Raw genomic sequence first — 13,706 nt, forward strand, 5'->3', positions numbered from 1 at the left:
AGATTATGCTTTTATCTAGTTTGCATGATTAGATGTCAAAATGACAAAATTTTAGATGGCACCTTTGTGGTTTAACAAGGCTTTCAGTACCTATGATGGACTTTCCAAGGGTTCTCTTATCATGATCATTCCCTATTCAGAAATTGTTCTGTGTTCCTATGTGTTTTACAGGTACGAGATGACACCAAGCGGCAACACCCATGTCTGGTGGAGTTTTCTAAGTTGCCAGAACAGGAACGTAGTTACAACTTACAGATGTCTGTGGAAACTCTTAAGTAAAGTATTGCAGCATCATTAAAATAACAGTAGAAACTCTAAGATAATGTACAATATATGTTAGGAAGCTGGTTAATCAATTTTTTCATGAGTCAAAGCAGTTTATTTATTTATTATTATTTTCTATGTAAAAAAGGCCCTGATAATTTTTTGACTATAATATTTGGCAATACTCAAATATTGACTTTAAGGAAAATCTATTTTTGTTTTACTATTTTTACTTGTTGGCGGCTCGGGGGCGCAGTGTATAGCACGTCCGCCTCACAGTTCAAGAGTCCCAGTTTGAATCATCTTGGCTCTGGCCTTCCTGTGTGGAGTTTGCATGTTCTCCCCCAACCCATGTGGGTTGTCGCCAGGCTCTCCGGCTTCCTCCCACACACCCAAAACATACATGGCAGGTGAATTGGACATACTGAATTGTCCTTAGGTGTGATTGGGTGTGTGAATGGTTGTTCGTCTCTGTGTGCCCTGCGATTGGCTGGCAACCAGTTCAGGGTATCCCCTGCCTGCTGCCCGAAGCCAGCTGATAGGTGCCGCTAAGCCTGCGACCCCCATGGTGATAAGCGGCTCTCAAAAATGGATGGAAAGATGGATATTTTTACTTGCCTGAAAATTAAAAATATCACAGAGAATGCAGCATGCATCATCACACTATCATTTATAGCGTAACAGTGCTTTCGTTTTCATTCGTCCATGCATCAAACGCATAATTTTTGATAGGGATGCATTCTTTCAAATCAATGTGCGCCCATCTGATGCATTTTTTTGTTGTTTCTGTTTTTACATCAAAATGCAATGGATTTTGAGCACAGAAAAATATGTTTAGTGAGCAATAATAGATTTTGGGCACAGAAAATGATTTTGCTCGCTCAAAATCTGTCTATGCTCACTCATGACACCCTCCTTTCTCTTTTTCAACCTCTGGCTCCCTGCATGCTTGGGTTTGTCCCCTCTTCGTGCACACCTTGGCACACGTCACAAATACTGTATGTCACAATTCGAGCCAATCAGAGCTAGCAAAAGTAAACTGTTTGACTGTTTGGTCTGTAGTTAGATTGCTTGTTATGTTCACCTGGAAAAAAGCAAATGAGATCACGTCAAACAGACTTGGGTGGGAGAAGGTTGAAAGCTTGGTGGCACATTTATAACGTGTGTATCAAGCTGAGCGTGCAGAGAGGGCAAACCCAACGACGGAGAGAATAAATCAAGCAAAATCTTTTTCTGCCTTCAAAATCTTTCATTGCTTGCTCAAAATTTATTTATTTGCTCACTATATCTTTCTGTGCTTAAAATCCATTCTTGCTCTCTCAAAATGTTTCATTGCTTGTGCATAATACATAGTGGCTTGTGCATAATACATAGTGGCACATATATGATTCCACAAAAAAAGTGCTCTATTTAGGCCCAAAACAATGGCTACTGTTTTTTTTTTTTTTTTTTGGTATCAGTGACAAGTCAAATAATACACAATCAGGGAACAATAAGCCAGAAAGTAAAAAGTGAAAACGAAACTCTTCAGAAGATTGAGAAGAGAAACAAAACAGACATGTTTAAGCTAAACAAATCTACAATAAAAGCAAAAGCAAATTTTTCCACCAAAATGAACTGTGTTGAGAAGATGATGGTGGATGCTGCATGCAAGTTCATTCTCTTGTTTTAATAAATTTTACCGTTCTATTTGTTAATATCTGTAGTTGTTTTTAGCTCACGTCTTGCAATAGCCGTTTGAAGCCGTTTGTATTGCGCAATATTTGGGACTCCAAACATTTTTGTTGGGACCCATAGCTTTTTACTATTGTAAGTCCGGGGACCCAACCGTTTCCGAAGGTAAAATAAGCACTGGCAAATATAAACTACAGTATGTCCAATATTTATGGACACAATAGTTCAGTCCCCAGCACCAGATTCTACAAAGTCTCGGAGGTTTGATGCCTTTTGGAGAGCCTCAACATTCACCACAATCTATGTGTGTATCCTGGTTAAAATGTGTGTATAATAGGATTTCCAAAGAGGACACGACAACACTCACTCAATCACACCCTTGAGAAGGTTAGAGAATGTTAGCCCCTAATACCCTATCTACATGATGAAATTACAGTGTTCCCTCGTTTTTTTTTTTTTTTTTGTGGTTAATGGGGCCGAATGACCCCCCGCGAAAAGTGAAATTCGTAAAAAAAAAAAGTAGGACCCCCCCCAACCCCCAAAGAATTTTCATGTATGTGGGTACCATAATTTTTCAATGTAAAAAATATTTATAATTGACATATTTGAGACAAAGATTACTGAAGTATACTTTACTTAAATCTGTAATTAGTAAACCTTGTACAGCAGCTGTTCTGTTAGTGCTTACACTTTGCATTCCTTGGCCATAGTAGGGGAACATGTAATCAACGCAGTTTGATTAGTCAACGACGGGGATCCCTCAGCTTGTGTCTCGCTTCACACAGATTGGATGTTGGGAGACTCAAAACTACTTTTGCGAGACACAATTTGCGAGCTAATCTGGTAGGGGAACAGAAAGGTAGAGAATCAGGGAGCGGACAGATCATCACTTGGCGATTTGTTCGGCAACAACAACGATGAAGGCGTGGGGGGTTGGGGGCGAAAGGCTAATATAGAGTGCACAAATATGAACTCACCATTAACGCCAAACTAATGGGAGCCCTCAGCTTGTTTCTCTCTTCACACAGATGCAATGTCAGGGGACTCGAAAATACTTTTGAGGCTGCCGCCATTTGCGAGCTCATCTGATTCGGTAATAAAAAGGTCAGTTTGTGGGTCCTTTTTGGACAAAGTAGTGCTCAAAGCCCTCACTACGAAAAGTCATTATTTCAATTAGGACTACTGGTACTGTCTGTTAAATGGTTTCTTTTTCTTCGAAATTGTAGGTGCGTCACCTGTCTCTTGACTGGGCCTTTCCTTGATGTCTGTTTTTCACTCATTTAACTTATTTGGGAGTGAAATTTTGGTGCTCAAGTGACTGAAATGAATCCAAGAGAATCTGGCCAGTTTCCAAAATACTGAAAAAGGTTGTTCAAAATTCGTTTTTCAGTTCATTATTTTGGGTGTGGTCCATGTGGCCCAGTACTCTTTGATCCACAGACTGGCAGTTGGGGACCTCTGACATACAAGCTTCACTCTTAAGTCGAAGTCGGAGGAGTGCCTGTGGCATGCGTTACCTTACAGTCAAATTGTCTGCATGTAGGAAACCTTCACAGCGCTTTCGCAATATAGCTCTTTTTTTCCCCCCAATGAAAAAGAACCGCAAAGCACCACGAAAGAAGAAGCGCAAAGTCGCGAGGGAACACTGTATACATGTCAAGTATAGCAGGAGACAGACAAAAAGTCTCAATGATGCAAGGAGGAAGTCTGGTGTTCTTGTCTAAAATAGCCATTGTGTTTGTGCGTGTGTTTGTGAATGTGTTTGTGCACCTGTGCATGTGTGCGTATGTGTGCATGTGTTTTTAACAGAACTCTTCTAGCTTTGGGGTGCCATGTTGGTCTTGAAGATGAGAAAGCAGTTAAGAAAGTCAAAAGTATCGAACTGTCATCAGAGTGAGTTATCTTTTGAAAAATTTAGTGTTGTAATGTTTTAGTAATTTTAATTTTGTTTTATTAATGTTAAGTGTCAGGCAGTTGGTGGTCCAATAGTGTTGTACTTCAATGCTCTCTTTGCAGCTATGAGTTGTCCAGTGGTTACAAACCTGCTCCCCTGGACCTGTGTCATATCAAACTGACAACCACTCAGGAAGCCATGGTAGACAAATTGGCTGAAAATGCACACAATGTTTGGGCAAGAGACCGTATCCGTCAGGGTTGGACCTATGGGATTCAACAGGTAGGTCTTGTTGTCATCCTCAATTCTTGGTTGCAGACACAAGTCAATACAAGCAAAATAAAACATCTCAAAAGATCAAACAAAATAAAACACACTAAGGTATCTGGTGTACAAGTAAAATTTAGTATTTATACAAATTATTGCGCCAGTGAATTCCATACTTAAAAAATCTATAACAGCTATTGACTGGGCAGCCCATGGCTTCTATTATGCAATTACAGTGCTTGTTTTGTCTAGCCAACTAATAAAGCTACATGTCTTTATATCATATCAAATTTTGGCACTCTTTTAGACACCAATAACTGGTACTATGTCATCTTGAAACTCCAAGGAGGAGCCTCAGTGCATAATTGTAGCCTTTTTAATTTTGACTTTTTATCATTGGACCACAGCTGAGCAGTATGCAGTAATGTAATATACGTTCTGAACAATGAGCATTTAACATCATCAGAGCACGTACAAATTAGTAAAGCATAAATAAAACAAATGAATAATAAATGAAACATTGGGAAGTTTAATTTCCTATCCTCAGCGCTTTTACTATCATTACATGACTTTTTTAGAACCATAATGTCATGATTGATGCCATTGTGAGAGCACAATCTAACATTTGTTCCAAACTAGAACTATATGAGCCAACAAGGACCAGGTCATCATAATACATAAAGTAATTTATTATTGTCCTACCCACAAGTCAATCTGTATTACACCCATTCAGCTGAATTCGTTGATTCAAGTAGGAATTAAATACAGTTGGATAAAATATTCCTCCTTACTTTACGTCGTTAGTAACATAAAAAGGAGCTGAGTCAGTATCATGTTTTTGATTGAAGCCAAAACATGTTATCGCTGAAAAGAAGAAACATTTCTATCTTTGCTTGCAGGATTCACTCTTTGGACGAGACACGGACTAAGGCAATGGGTTTATAATTGTTCATACTATTCAAGATACCAGTCAGTGTGTATCAGACAATCATTAGTAATAGACAGTACCAAGTGACAAACAGGGTAGTGAGACAATCAGTTACTGACACATTGCAATTCATGTCATACTGTGTTTGTGGGGTGATGTGAAAGTGTGACAGATTTAATGTCGTAAACTAAATTCATGTCATTGGTAGTAAGTGCATTAGGCATGTTACTAATCTGCTCTATTGTAGGTCATATTGCTGTGTCTTGATTGCAGACACTCGAGCCATGTTTACATGCAGAATGCAAGTCTCGTACTGAGCTCCGACTAATTGAGAACCCTTTCATACTTCAATGGTCTAACAACGAACTCACACAAAGACCTATTTTTAGAGTTTCCCAAATAATCCTCTTTTCTTCTAGTGATTATAAATAGAACCAAATGGCATGAATATTTATACTCATTTGGGCTGTATTTGGAGCAGAAGAGTTATGATGCAAATTTGCGGCAATCAACATTAAGGGGTGTAATAGGTGCCATTGCCATATAAGGCCAATAAACAACAACTCTGTTTTATCAGGGTTAAAAAGCAGCATATATAGATAACCTCACCAGGGTACTTACTGAGGTCAGTATGGCTATAGGGCTTCATAGTCGTCTCTCAAGTAAGAGATTGGGTGTTCCTCATCCTCAAACATCGTGACCATGAAGTTTCCTTGAACAAGACTTCAGTGCCCAGTCCAGTTGCTCCTGATGTTGCGTCATCAGTAGTTAATTACTCTGAGTACTGTCGGTGTGAAAAGCTTTGAGTACCTAAGGTAGAAATGTGATCTAAACACGAAAGATTATTTACCGATGCCTACTTTGTGACCATAGCCATTTGGACAGTAATGTCCAGAGATTTATTTTTTTTTAACACAAAGTTAACATGTCTTCTTTTCATGCTTGTCAGGATGTTAAGAATCGCAGAAATCCTCGTCTGGTGCCCTACACCCTCTTGGATGAGAGAACCAAGAAATCAAACAAAGACAGTCTGAGAGAAGCTGTCAGAACTCTACTTGGTTATGGATACAACCTGGAAGCTCCTGACCAGGACCACAGTATAGTTCAAACTTTCTACTGCATCACTCCATCCATAACATATCATTTGATACGCTTACTAAATATCTGTCCCTCTTTCTATCATTAATTAGCTCACTTTGATCATAGAAGTATGTCGGCTGAAAGGTTCCGGATCTTCAGAGCTGAAAGATTCTACTGTGTGAATGCAGGAAAGTGGTACTTTGAGTTTGAGGTAAGTGGAAAATAGGGGAAAAGGAGCCTCTGACTTACAGTGTGGAGAATTACGCGTTAAGATTTACATGTTTGGCTGTTTATATGATAATATATATTTTTGGTGTATGGAAGAAAGTAGAATCTTGTTATATGACAGAAGATTCTGTGGCTGGTATAGAGCCTCAATTGTTTTAAAACTATATTTGTTTCAGGTATTGACAGCAGGAGAGATGAGGGTTGGATGGGCAAGACCAGGATGCCTACCAGATTTAGAATTGGGTTCTGATGAACAGGCCTTTGTCTTTGATGGATTCAAGGTAGCTACATTTGTTTTGTGCAATTTTCTTGGAATCCTGATAAACCTTTTTAAATACTGTGGTTGCACGATCCTGTCCAAAAGTAGTTTTACAATACTGTGCATTGATAACATTTTAGGTCGACATCAAGAAGGTCAACATGAAAGAAGTAACATGTCATATTTACTTTAGATAACATTTTAATTGAATATGCAGAGGTGGGCAGTTCGTTGGTACTTATGGACTGGCCAACGAACTGTCGAATCACGTCAAACAGAAATGACTGATGGAAGACTCGATTTAATCCGTCAACCACACACAATCTTGCTATGTTGGGCAAGAATACGTAGAAGTGTGCTTTTTACTTAATAAAATCATGACTGTGAACCGCACAAAAAACAATGAGGTCCTAGCCATGTTCAGCAAACATAAAGAGGTGAAAGTCAGTCATGTAAACGTTTCACACATTATTGAAACTTTTGCTTTGAACACAATGTGTTGCATGATAGCATAGTGGATAACACATAATTAAAACTGTAAAACTTATATCGTTGTCAGTGGTTAAATTGCCTTGAGAGCAAGATTGTTAAACTTGTTTCTTTGTCTGATCGCGTCTTACACTTCCATATTCACAAGCATAAGACCGTTTCATCATTAGCCAGCAAAATAATTTATCGAGTTACGACTGATGATTACAATGACAGACGACAATGACGAATGAAACCAACCGCTCCATCAAGCTTAGTCCATCATATCAAAAAGATTTCTCATCAGTGGTCTCTCGGACATTCGTTGGTGATGGACCAACAGACTGCGAACCTTCTGTTTTTGGCATTTTTATTATCATTATTATCATCACTAATAATTGTAGTAGTAGTCTTTTGTGTTAAGTTATTATAATTATTTAGGGAAAAAAGTAAACTGTTCGGAAACTTTAGAGGTGAATTAATATTTTTGTGAATAAGTCTGAAATTCTTTGCAGGTAACAACTTACCAAGCCTGTGACCCATTGCCATTAGCAAACTTTTGCATTATTTTACGATGCTTTTCTAGGTTTTCCTTACAGATTTTTTTCCTTGTAGTTTGTTTTGGGTGTGATAACAGTTGTTCATTTCGTGTCCTCATTTCGTGGATAAAGCTTATTCCCAAATCTAAAAGTGTGGCGGTATTTTGCGCTATTTATTGTTTGAATAATGAATTACATGAAAAGTGGCTGGGTTCAAACATGTATCCAATAAAAATTAAAGTATCTGGAAATAAATATTTTAATCAGGTCTCCCCCTCTCTTATACCTCTACTAATGTATGCCCAAATGTTTTCATGTATTAATATTCAATCCCTTAGATGTGAATGTGAGTATCTGTATATACGTAAAAGGCCCCATTCACTTATCCTCATTAAGGCCCCAGGTGAGCTGGAGCATATCCCAGCTGACTTTGGACTGGAAGCGGGGAACTGTACTGAGCAAATGTTCTGCACTTGATGACGACTGCAGTGTGTGTCAGTGTATCTCTGAAGTGTATTTCTTGTACTGATAAGGAAACATATACTACACATGGTTTATCAAGAAAAACTGCACCCAAGTGGGTTTTTGGTTTTGCTGGTTGTATCAAAGCAAGCTTATAAAAGCTGCGGAAATCCATTATGTTGAGGCAATAAGTGGACAGCAATACTTGCCTGCCGGAAGCGGAGATGTGACACGGCATCGCTGATTGCACGTCTGAATGCAATTCATCCCTCAATGTGTGTCAGTTTCTTGATCCTAAGTTAGTTTCCCAATTTCTGTCAGAAATTATCAAGCAGAAGCTTTTTTTTAATTTTTTTTTTTGCAGTTACAGCGACAATATGTCTGCATCAGAATTAAGCGAGTCACAAACCTCCATCTGTAGTCCATACATAAAACCAGAGGACCCAGGACAAAACAACAGTGGCACACAAAACATCCGTCACATACAGTATACATCATATGCAGACAGTCTAAAAAGTACATACCTAATATAAAGTGCACGGCATAAAGGACCGAGTGCAATAGAAAATGCTTTTTAGAGAGTGCGATTTTTTAATGCCTTATATATACAGTCTAAAGAAATAATCCTATACAATGTGGGGTATAGTGCATCTTGTGTGCACATATAAAGTGCTACTAAGTGCTATTTATTTTGCTTTTATATACATAATCCAAAAATATATTCTTACTATAAAAGTGCAAGCATTAGGATACACACATCTCTTACACTGCTTGTTAAAATACAACGCGACTGTCTAATCTGTGTTCAACTTAACACAGGAATAATCAAGCCATTCTGCTACTCTGTCAATAGCCTCAGATAATCAAGCAGCAATATCATTTTTTTCCATGTGTAAATGAAATAGTGTTGTCTGTCTACAATGATATTTCTATCTTGTCACAGACACTGGGCAGACACTTAGCAGGTCTAGCTAAGCCTCTCTCTGATGAACTCAAGGAAGTAACAGCAGGCTGTTTCAGTAGAATGATTTGGAGAAAAGCCAAATTGCATGGGATGTAATAAATTCTCTTTGTCAGGATGTGCCTAATTGTTCTGCAACCACCAGCAATATGGTGATGGTGGGGAATATACTGATGGGCCTGTAATTTGACACTTCCTGTCAGTTACCTGATTTAAATGGTGCAGTTATAATGGCTGACTTAAGAGCTGATGGAAAAACACACGTATTCATGAGAGATCAGTAACATGAGTAAGAGATGGGTCAAATATATCTCTATGCTTTTTAAGAAAAGCTTAATAATATCTTAGAAGTTATGCGTACTTCTGACTAAAACCTTAAAAGAATGCCATCCTTGACACTGTGGAAGCATGATGTAACAAGTAAATGTCAAGAAACCTGCGAGAACATCTGAAATTTATTTGGATAAAATCTAAGCCACTTTCAATGGGAAAAGATGTGTTTTGAATCCCATATAACATTAATTTGATTGGTTGGTTAATTATAAAAAGTCCCCTCTGGAGTTATACAGTAATAGTGTGCAAGCCCATTATCTCAATTACAGTGTGCAAGCCCATTTTCTGTTATTTTTGCTTCTCCACTCAAAGTTTTTTTCTTTTCTTTTTAAATTAAGGGTGTTTGTCGGTCACCTGACTGATGCTTAATGTGTTTAACTTACTAAATTACAAAATACAAAAAAAAAACAAAAAAAAACGGGTGCATAAATCGTTCCAGGGTCGACCTTTCTACTTTGCTGGGCTAGTCCCTCCAAGTGTACAAAGTGAAGTGAACGGAAAAATAGATTAGATATGATGGAGTTCCATTTAAAACTGCTTTGTTGGATTAATTGTTTTCCAGGTTCAACGCTGGCATCAAGGTAATGAGCACTTTGGGCATGCCTGGCAGGCTGGTGATGTTGTTGGATGTCTGGTAGACCTGAATGAACACACCATGATGTTTACGATTAATGGAGAACTACTCCTTGATGACTCCGGCTCTGAACTGGCTTTCAAAGACTTTGATGTTGAGGAAGGTTCGTATATGATCATATATCCACCATCATGTGTCATTCACAATGCATCTCACAAATTTGCAAATGTGTCACTGGTAAGTGCTAAACCATCTCACCTTCAGGGTTACCAAACCAGCCATTATTTAATTTGAGTAATCTGTTTTTGGTACAGCGGACTGCTGGCCTCTGCCTCACAGTTCAGAGTTCCCGTTTTCAACCCCAGCTTGCTCCAACCTTTTTTTTTTTATTGCGTGATTTTTGCATGTTCTCCCTGCGACCGCATGGGTCTTTTCATGCACTCCAGTCTCCTCCCACATTCCAAAAACATGGTAGCATGGTAGCTGTATTGGACATGCCAAAAATGCCCCTCAGTGCGATTGTGAGTGTGAATGGTTTTTGTCTCTGTGTGCCCTCCGATTGGCTGGCAACCGGTCCAGGATGTCCTCCGCCTTCTGCTCAGAGATGGCTGGACTAGGCTCCAACAAGCCAGATACCCAAGCGAGGTTAAGCAGCTATACAAAATGGCTGGATGTTTTTAAAACTACTAATACAGTGGGCCCCTGTGTTACGAGATTAATCCGTTCTGCTGTTGGGCTCGCAAGACGACTTCACCGTATGTCGGGCAATCCAAACCTATTTTAAATAGCTCATGCATTTAGAACCCCAGGTAAAAACATCTAAATTGTACATCCATATTTAAAATTGGTACTAAAATAGAATAGTAAATGCTACTTATATATAATATACATGTGTACAATCAGAAAACATTATAAATAAAAAATACAGAAAGGATTTATTTACCTTTGAGTGGCGCTTGTTATGCCCATATTCCCTAGTAAGGGTAGCCTAGGCTAGGCTAGAATCATATTTCTTGATTATCTCCAGTTTCGTTTCCATATAAATCATCTTCTTACTTCTCTTTTTAACATCACTAGCAATCTTGGGACCCATGGCTAACTCTTTCAAGTTTGAAAGATTTGAAATACACTATATATGCGCTTTTGTAACCACTCGCGATACAACAAAGCTTTACCATTCTGCCATTTTGAAACAAGTGAGGCCGACCAATAGTACACCAGCTTCTCCGTGAGGAGACGCTGACCAATAGCAGATCGGCATTGTAGTGACGTGTTGCATGGAGACAGTTAGGCAACAGAACAGAAAATAAGTGCAATTACCTAAAAACGACTGCAGATGGAGAAAAAAACAACAACACAAATACAGCCAACCCCCCAGGATCATGACAATTGTTTTTGTCGTAAAGCGGGAAAAATACCAAAATACCAAGAGGGGATGAAAAAACTCAGTATTGAGAAAAAAACGTAAGCCAGGGATGCTGTAACACGGGGGTCCACTGTACCTGATCATCATACAGTGAACTGTATTTCATGATTATTCAAATTATGAGTTGAAAATAGGGCTGCACGATCTATTGTTTTGGGACAAAATCAAGATCTCAGGCAATACAACCGAGATAGTGAAAGGTGCACATTTTATGGGCAGCTTTAATCCCCCAAGCACATTAATCGGCGGCATGGACATGTCACACAAACCAGTTCATTTAAAAAAAAAAAAGTGTCACATCTATACCACACTGTCACTCATACTCACAAGCGCAGACAAGACTTAAAGAGTATAGCTACACATGCACACCCACACTTACACATCAATGCTGACGAGTTGTCAGGATGATTACTCTAAGTTGCCACTCTGTAGATATAGTGCCGCAAGCTCAGTTAATGGCAAAAGTGACAGTAGAGAGTTTATCATGGGTCTACTTTTGGAACTAAAATATACAATATAATGTTTTCCACTACCCCCTGAAACAGGGCCAAAGCCAGATGGGGGCCAGGGGTGGCCAAGAAAATGTTGGTATCTGTGATTGTTCTGCTATGTTTAACATGTATACGGTTCATACATTCCTTGATAATTGTGAATTATTTAAAGTGCACATGACAAAATAAAAAATGCTTTTATTTTATTCAACATTCTTTCATTCTTCCATATTCTCTCCAATTATTTTGAAAATAAATGTAAATGTACCACATTTATGTTATTAGGGTCTTCTACTTGAAAGAAGTTTTAGAAAGAAAACTGTTTTTCAACATACTTCATTTTTCATTTGAAAGAAATAACAGAAAACGCAGTCTGTGCAGCAATGATGGCACCCCTCTTTAATATTTAGTTGCCACCCTTTGGCATTAATGACATCTAAACGTATCTTCAATCTGTAACCTTCTACACTTCTCAGATGGTATTTTTTTTTTACCTGCTCTTTCTTGGCACAACTTTCAAGTGCTCTAATGATTGCAAGTTTCTTTTTTCCATTTGCAAACTTCAGCTCATACCCAAGATTTTCAATAGTATTGAGAGCAGGACTGCTTTAAAACTTGGGATTTTAAAGCAGTAAATTTTTCATTTTCCACCGATCCTGCGTGCTTTTTGATGTGTGATTTGGGTCTTTGTCTTACTGGAGGACACATTATCTTCGACTCAAACCTAGTTTTCTCTCACTGGGTAGGACATATCATTCTAGAATCTCGATAAATCTCTGATTTCAAAATTCATGTGAAACGATCAAGGCCTCCACTACCAGTTGTAGCAAAGCAGCCCCGCATTATAGTGGATCTTCCACCATACTTAACTGTTAGGAGGGTGTTCTTTTCCCTGTAGGCTTCACTGCACCATCTGTAAATAAAGTGTCCATAGCTATTTTTTCCAGAAGTATTGTGAATTGTCCAGGTACTCTCTGGCAAAGTTCCTTTTTATGCCTTTGCTATCGAAAACCCTACACCCATAAAACACTGTTTGGTATAGTGTGTGGCCTATGGTACTTGCTGAAACCATAACCCCTGACCAGTGATGGGTAACAATAAAAGTAAAGAAGCACTCTGGCTTCCTTCCACATTCTAAAAACATGCATGACAGGTGTACTCAATTTCTTTAAAACTTCTGCATCTCCTTATTTGCACATGTGCAATACAATCAATCCAATTACATCCAGACAGCAAATTCTGGTTTACATGCACATACGGCATGAAGGTAAAACATATGCTTACACACACGAGGCTACCTCAAGGGTATTGTGAAAGTCCCACATTATTCTTCCATGCAATGACCACTTGCTTGGGCTCTACGCTTGTAAACTTCACCCTACTTGAGAAAAAACAAAACAAAAGGCACATGTGGGGAAGCCCTCTTTGGAATGTGTTTTGAGCTAATGGCACCATCCTCTTTGCAAAGATAAATTTGTACTCAGGTTTTGTACTTTGTCTCCAGTCTCGCTAATGGATAACTGTGATATTATAGCATGTATACTAACTACTGATTATATTTTTCTTTCCTAAGGTTTCATACCTGTGTGCAGTTTGGGTGTGTGCCAGGCTGGGAGGATTAACTTTGGTAAAAATGTCAGCACCCTGAAATACTTCACCATATGTGGTCTGCAGGAAGGCTTTGAGCCCTTTGCTGTCAACATGAACCGTGATGTCACTATATGGCTCAGTAAAAGGCTTCCTCAGTTTATACCTGTACCCCTTGACCACCAACATATAGAGGTAATTAGACACAACCACAAAATTACAACATTCTCAAAGGGCCAAGGTTTTTAGGGTGCTTAAGAGACAAATGATT

The 13,706-nt window shown here is 38.7% G+C and overlaps 1 protein-coding gene across 1 annotated transcript in view; it reads left to right on the plus strand.

The window, feature by feature from the left end:
• ryr2a (ryanodine receptor 2a (cardiac)) overlaps positions 1-13,706 on the plus strand; it is a 158,803-nt gene that overhangs the window by 40,776 nt on the left and 104,321 nt on the right. Inside the window, exons 22-29 of the mRNA XM_088438734.1 lie at positions 172-275; positions 3,748-3,831; positions 3,955-4,114; positions 5,977-6,124; positions 6,218-6,318; positions 6,512-6,616; positions 9,920-10,094; positions 13,422-13,630. Of these exons, the coding sequence (XP_088294860.1) occupies positions 172-275; positions 3,748-3,831; positions 3,955-4,114; positions 5,977-6,124; positions 6,218-6,318; positions 6,512-6,616; positions 9,920-10,094; positions 13,422-13,630 (1,086 nt within the window). The remainder of the gene's footprint in view (positions 1-171; positions 276-3,747; positions 3,832-3,954; positions 4,115-5,976; positions 6,125-6,217; positions 6,319-6,511; positions 6,617-9,919; positions 10,095-13,421; positions 13,631-13,706) is intronic.

This window comes from Hippichthys cyanospilos, chromosome 17 (assembly GCF_059441005.1).
Source record: "Hippichthys cyanospilos isolate Australia breed blue-spotted pipefish chromosome 17, RoL_Hcya_1.0, whole genome shotgun sequence".
Taxonomy (NCBI): Eukaryota; Metazoa; Chordata; class Actinopteri; order Syngnathiformes; family Syngnathidae; genus Hippichthys; species Hippichthys cyanospilos.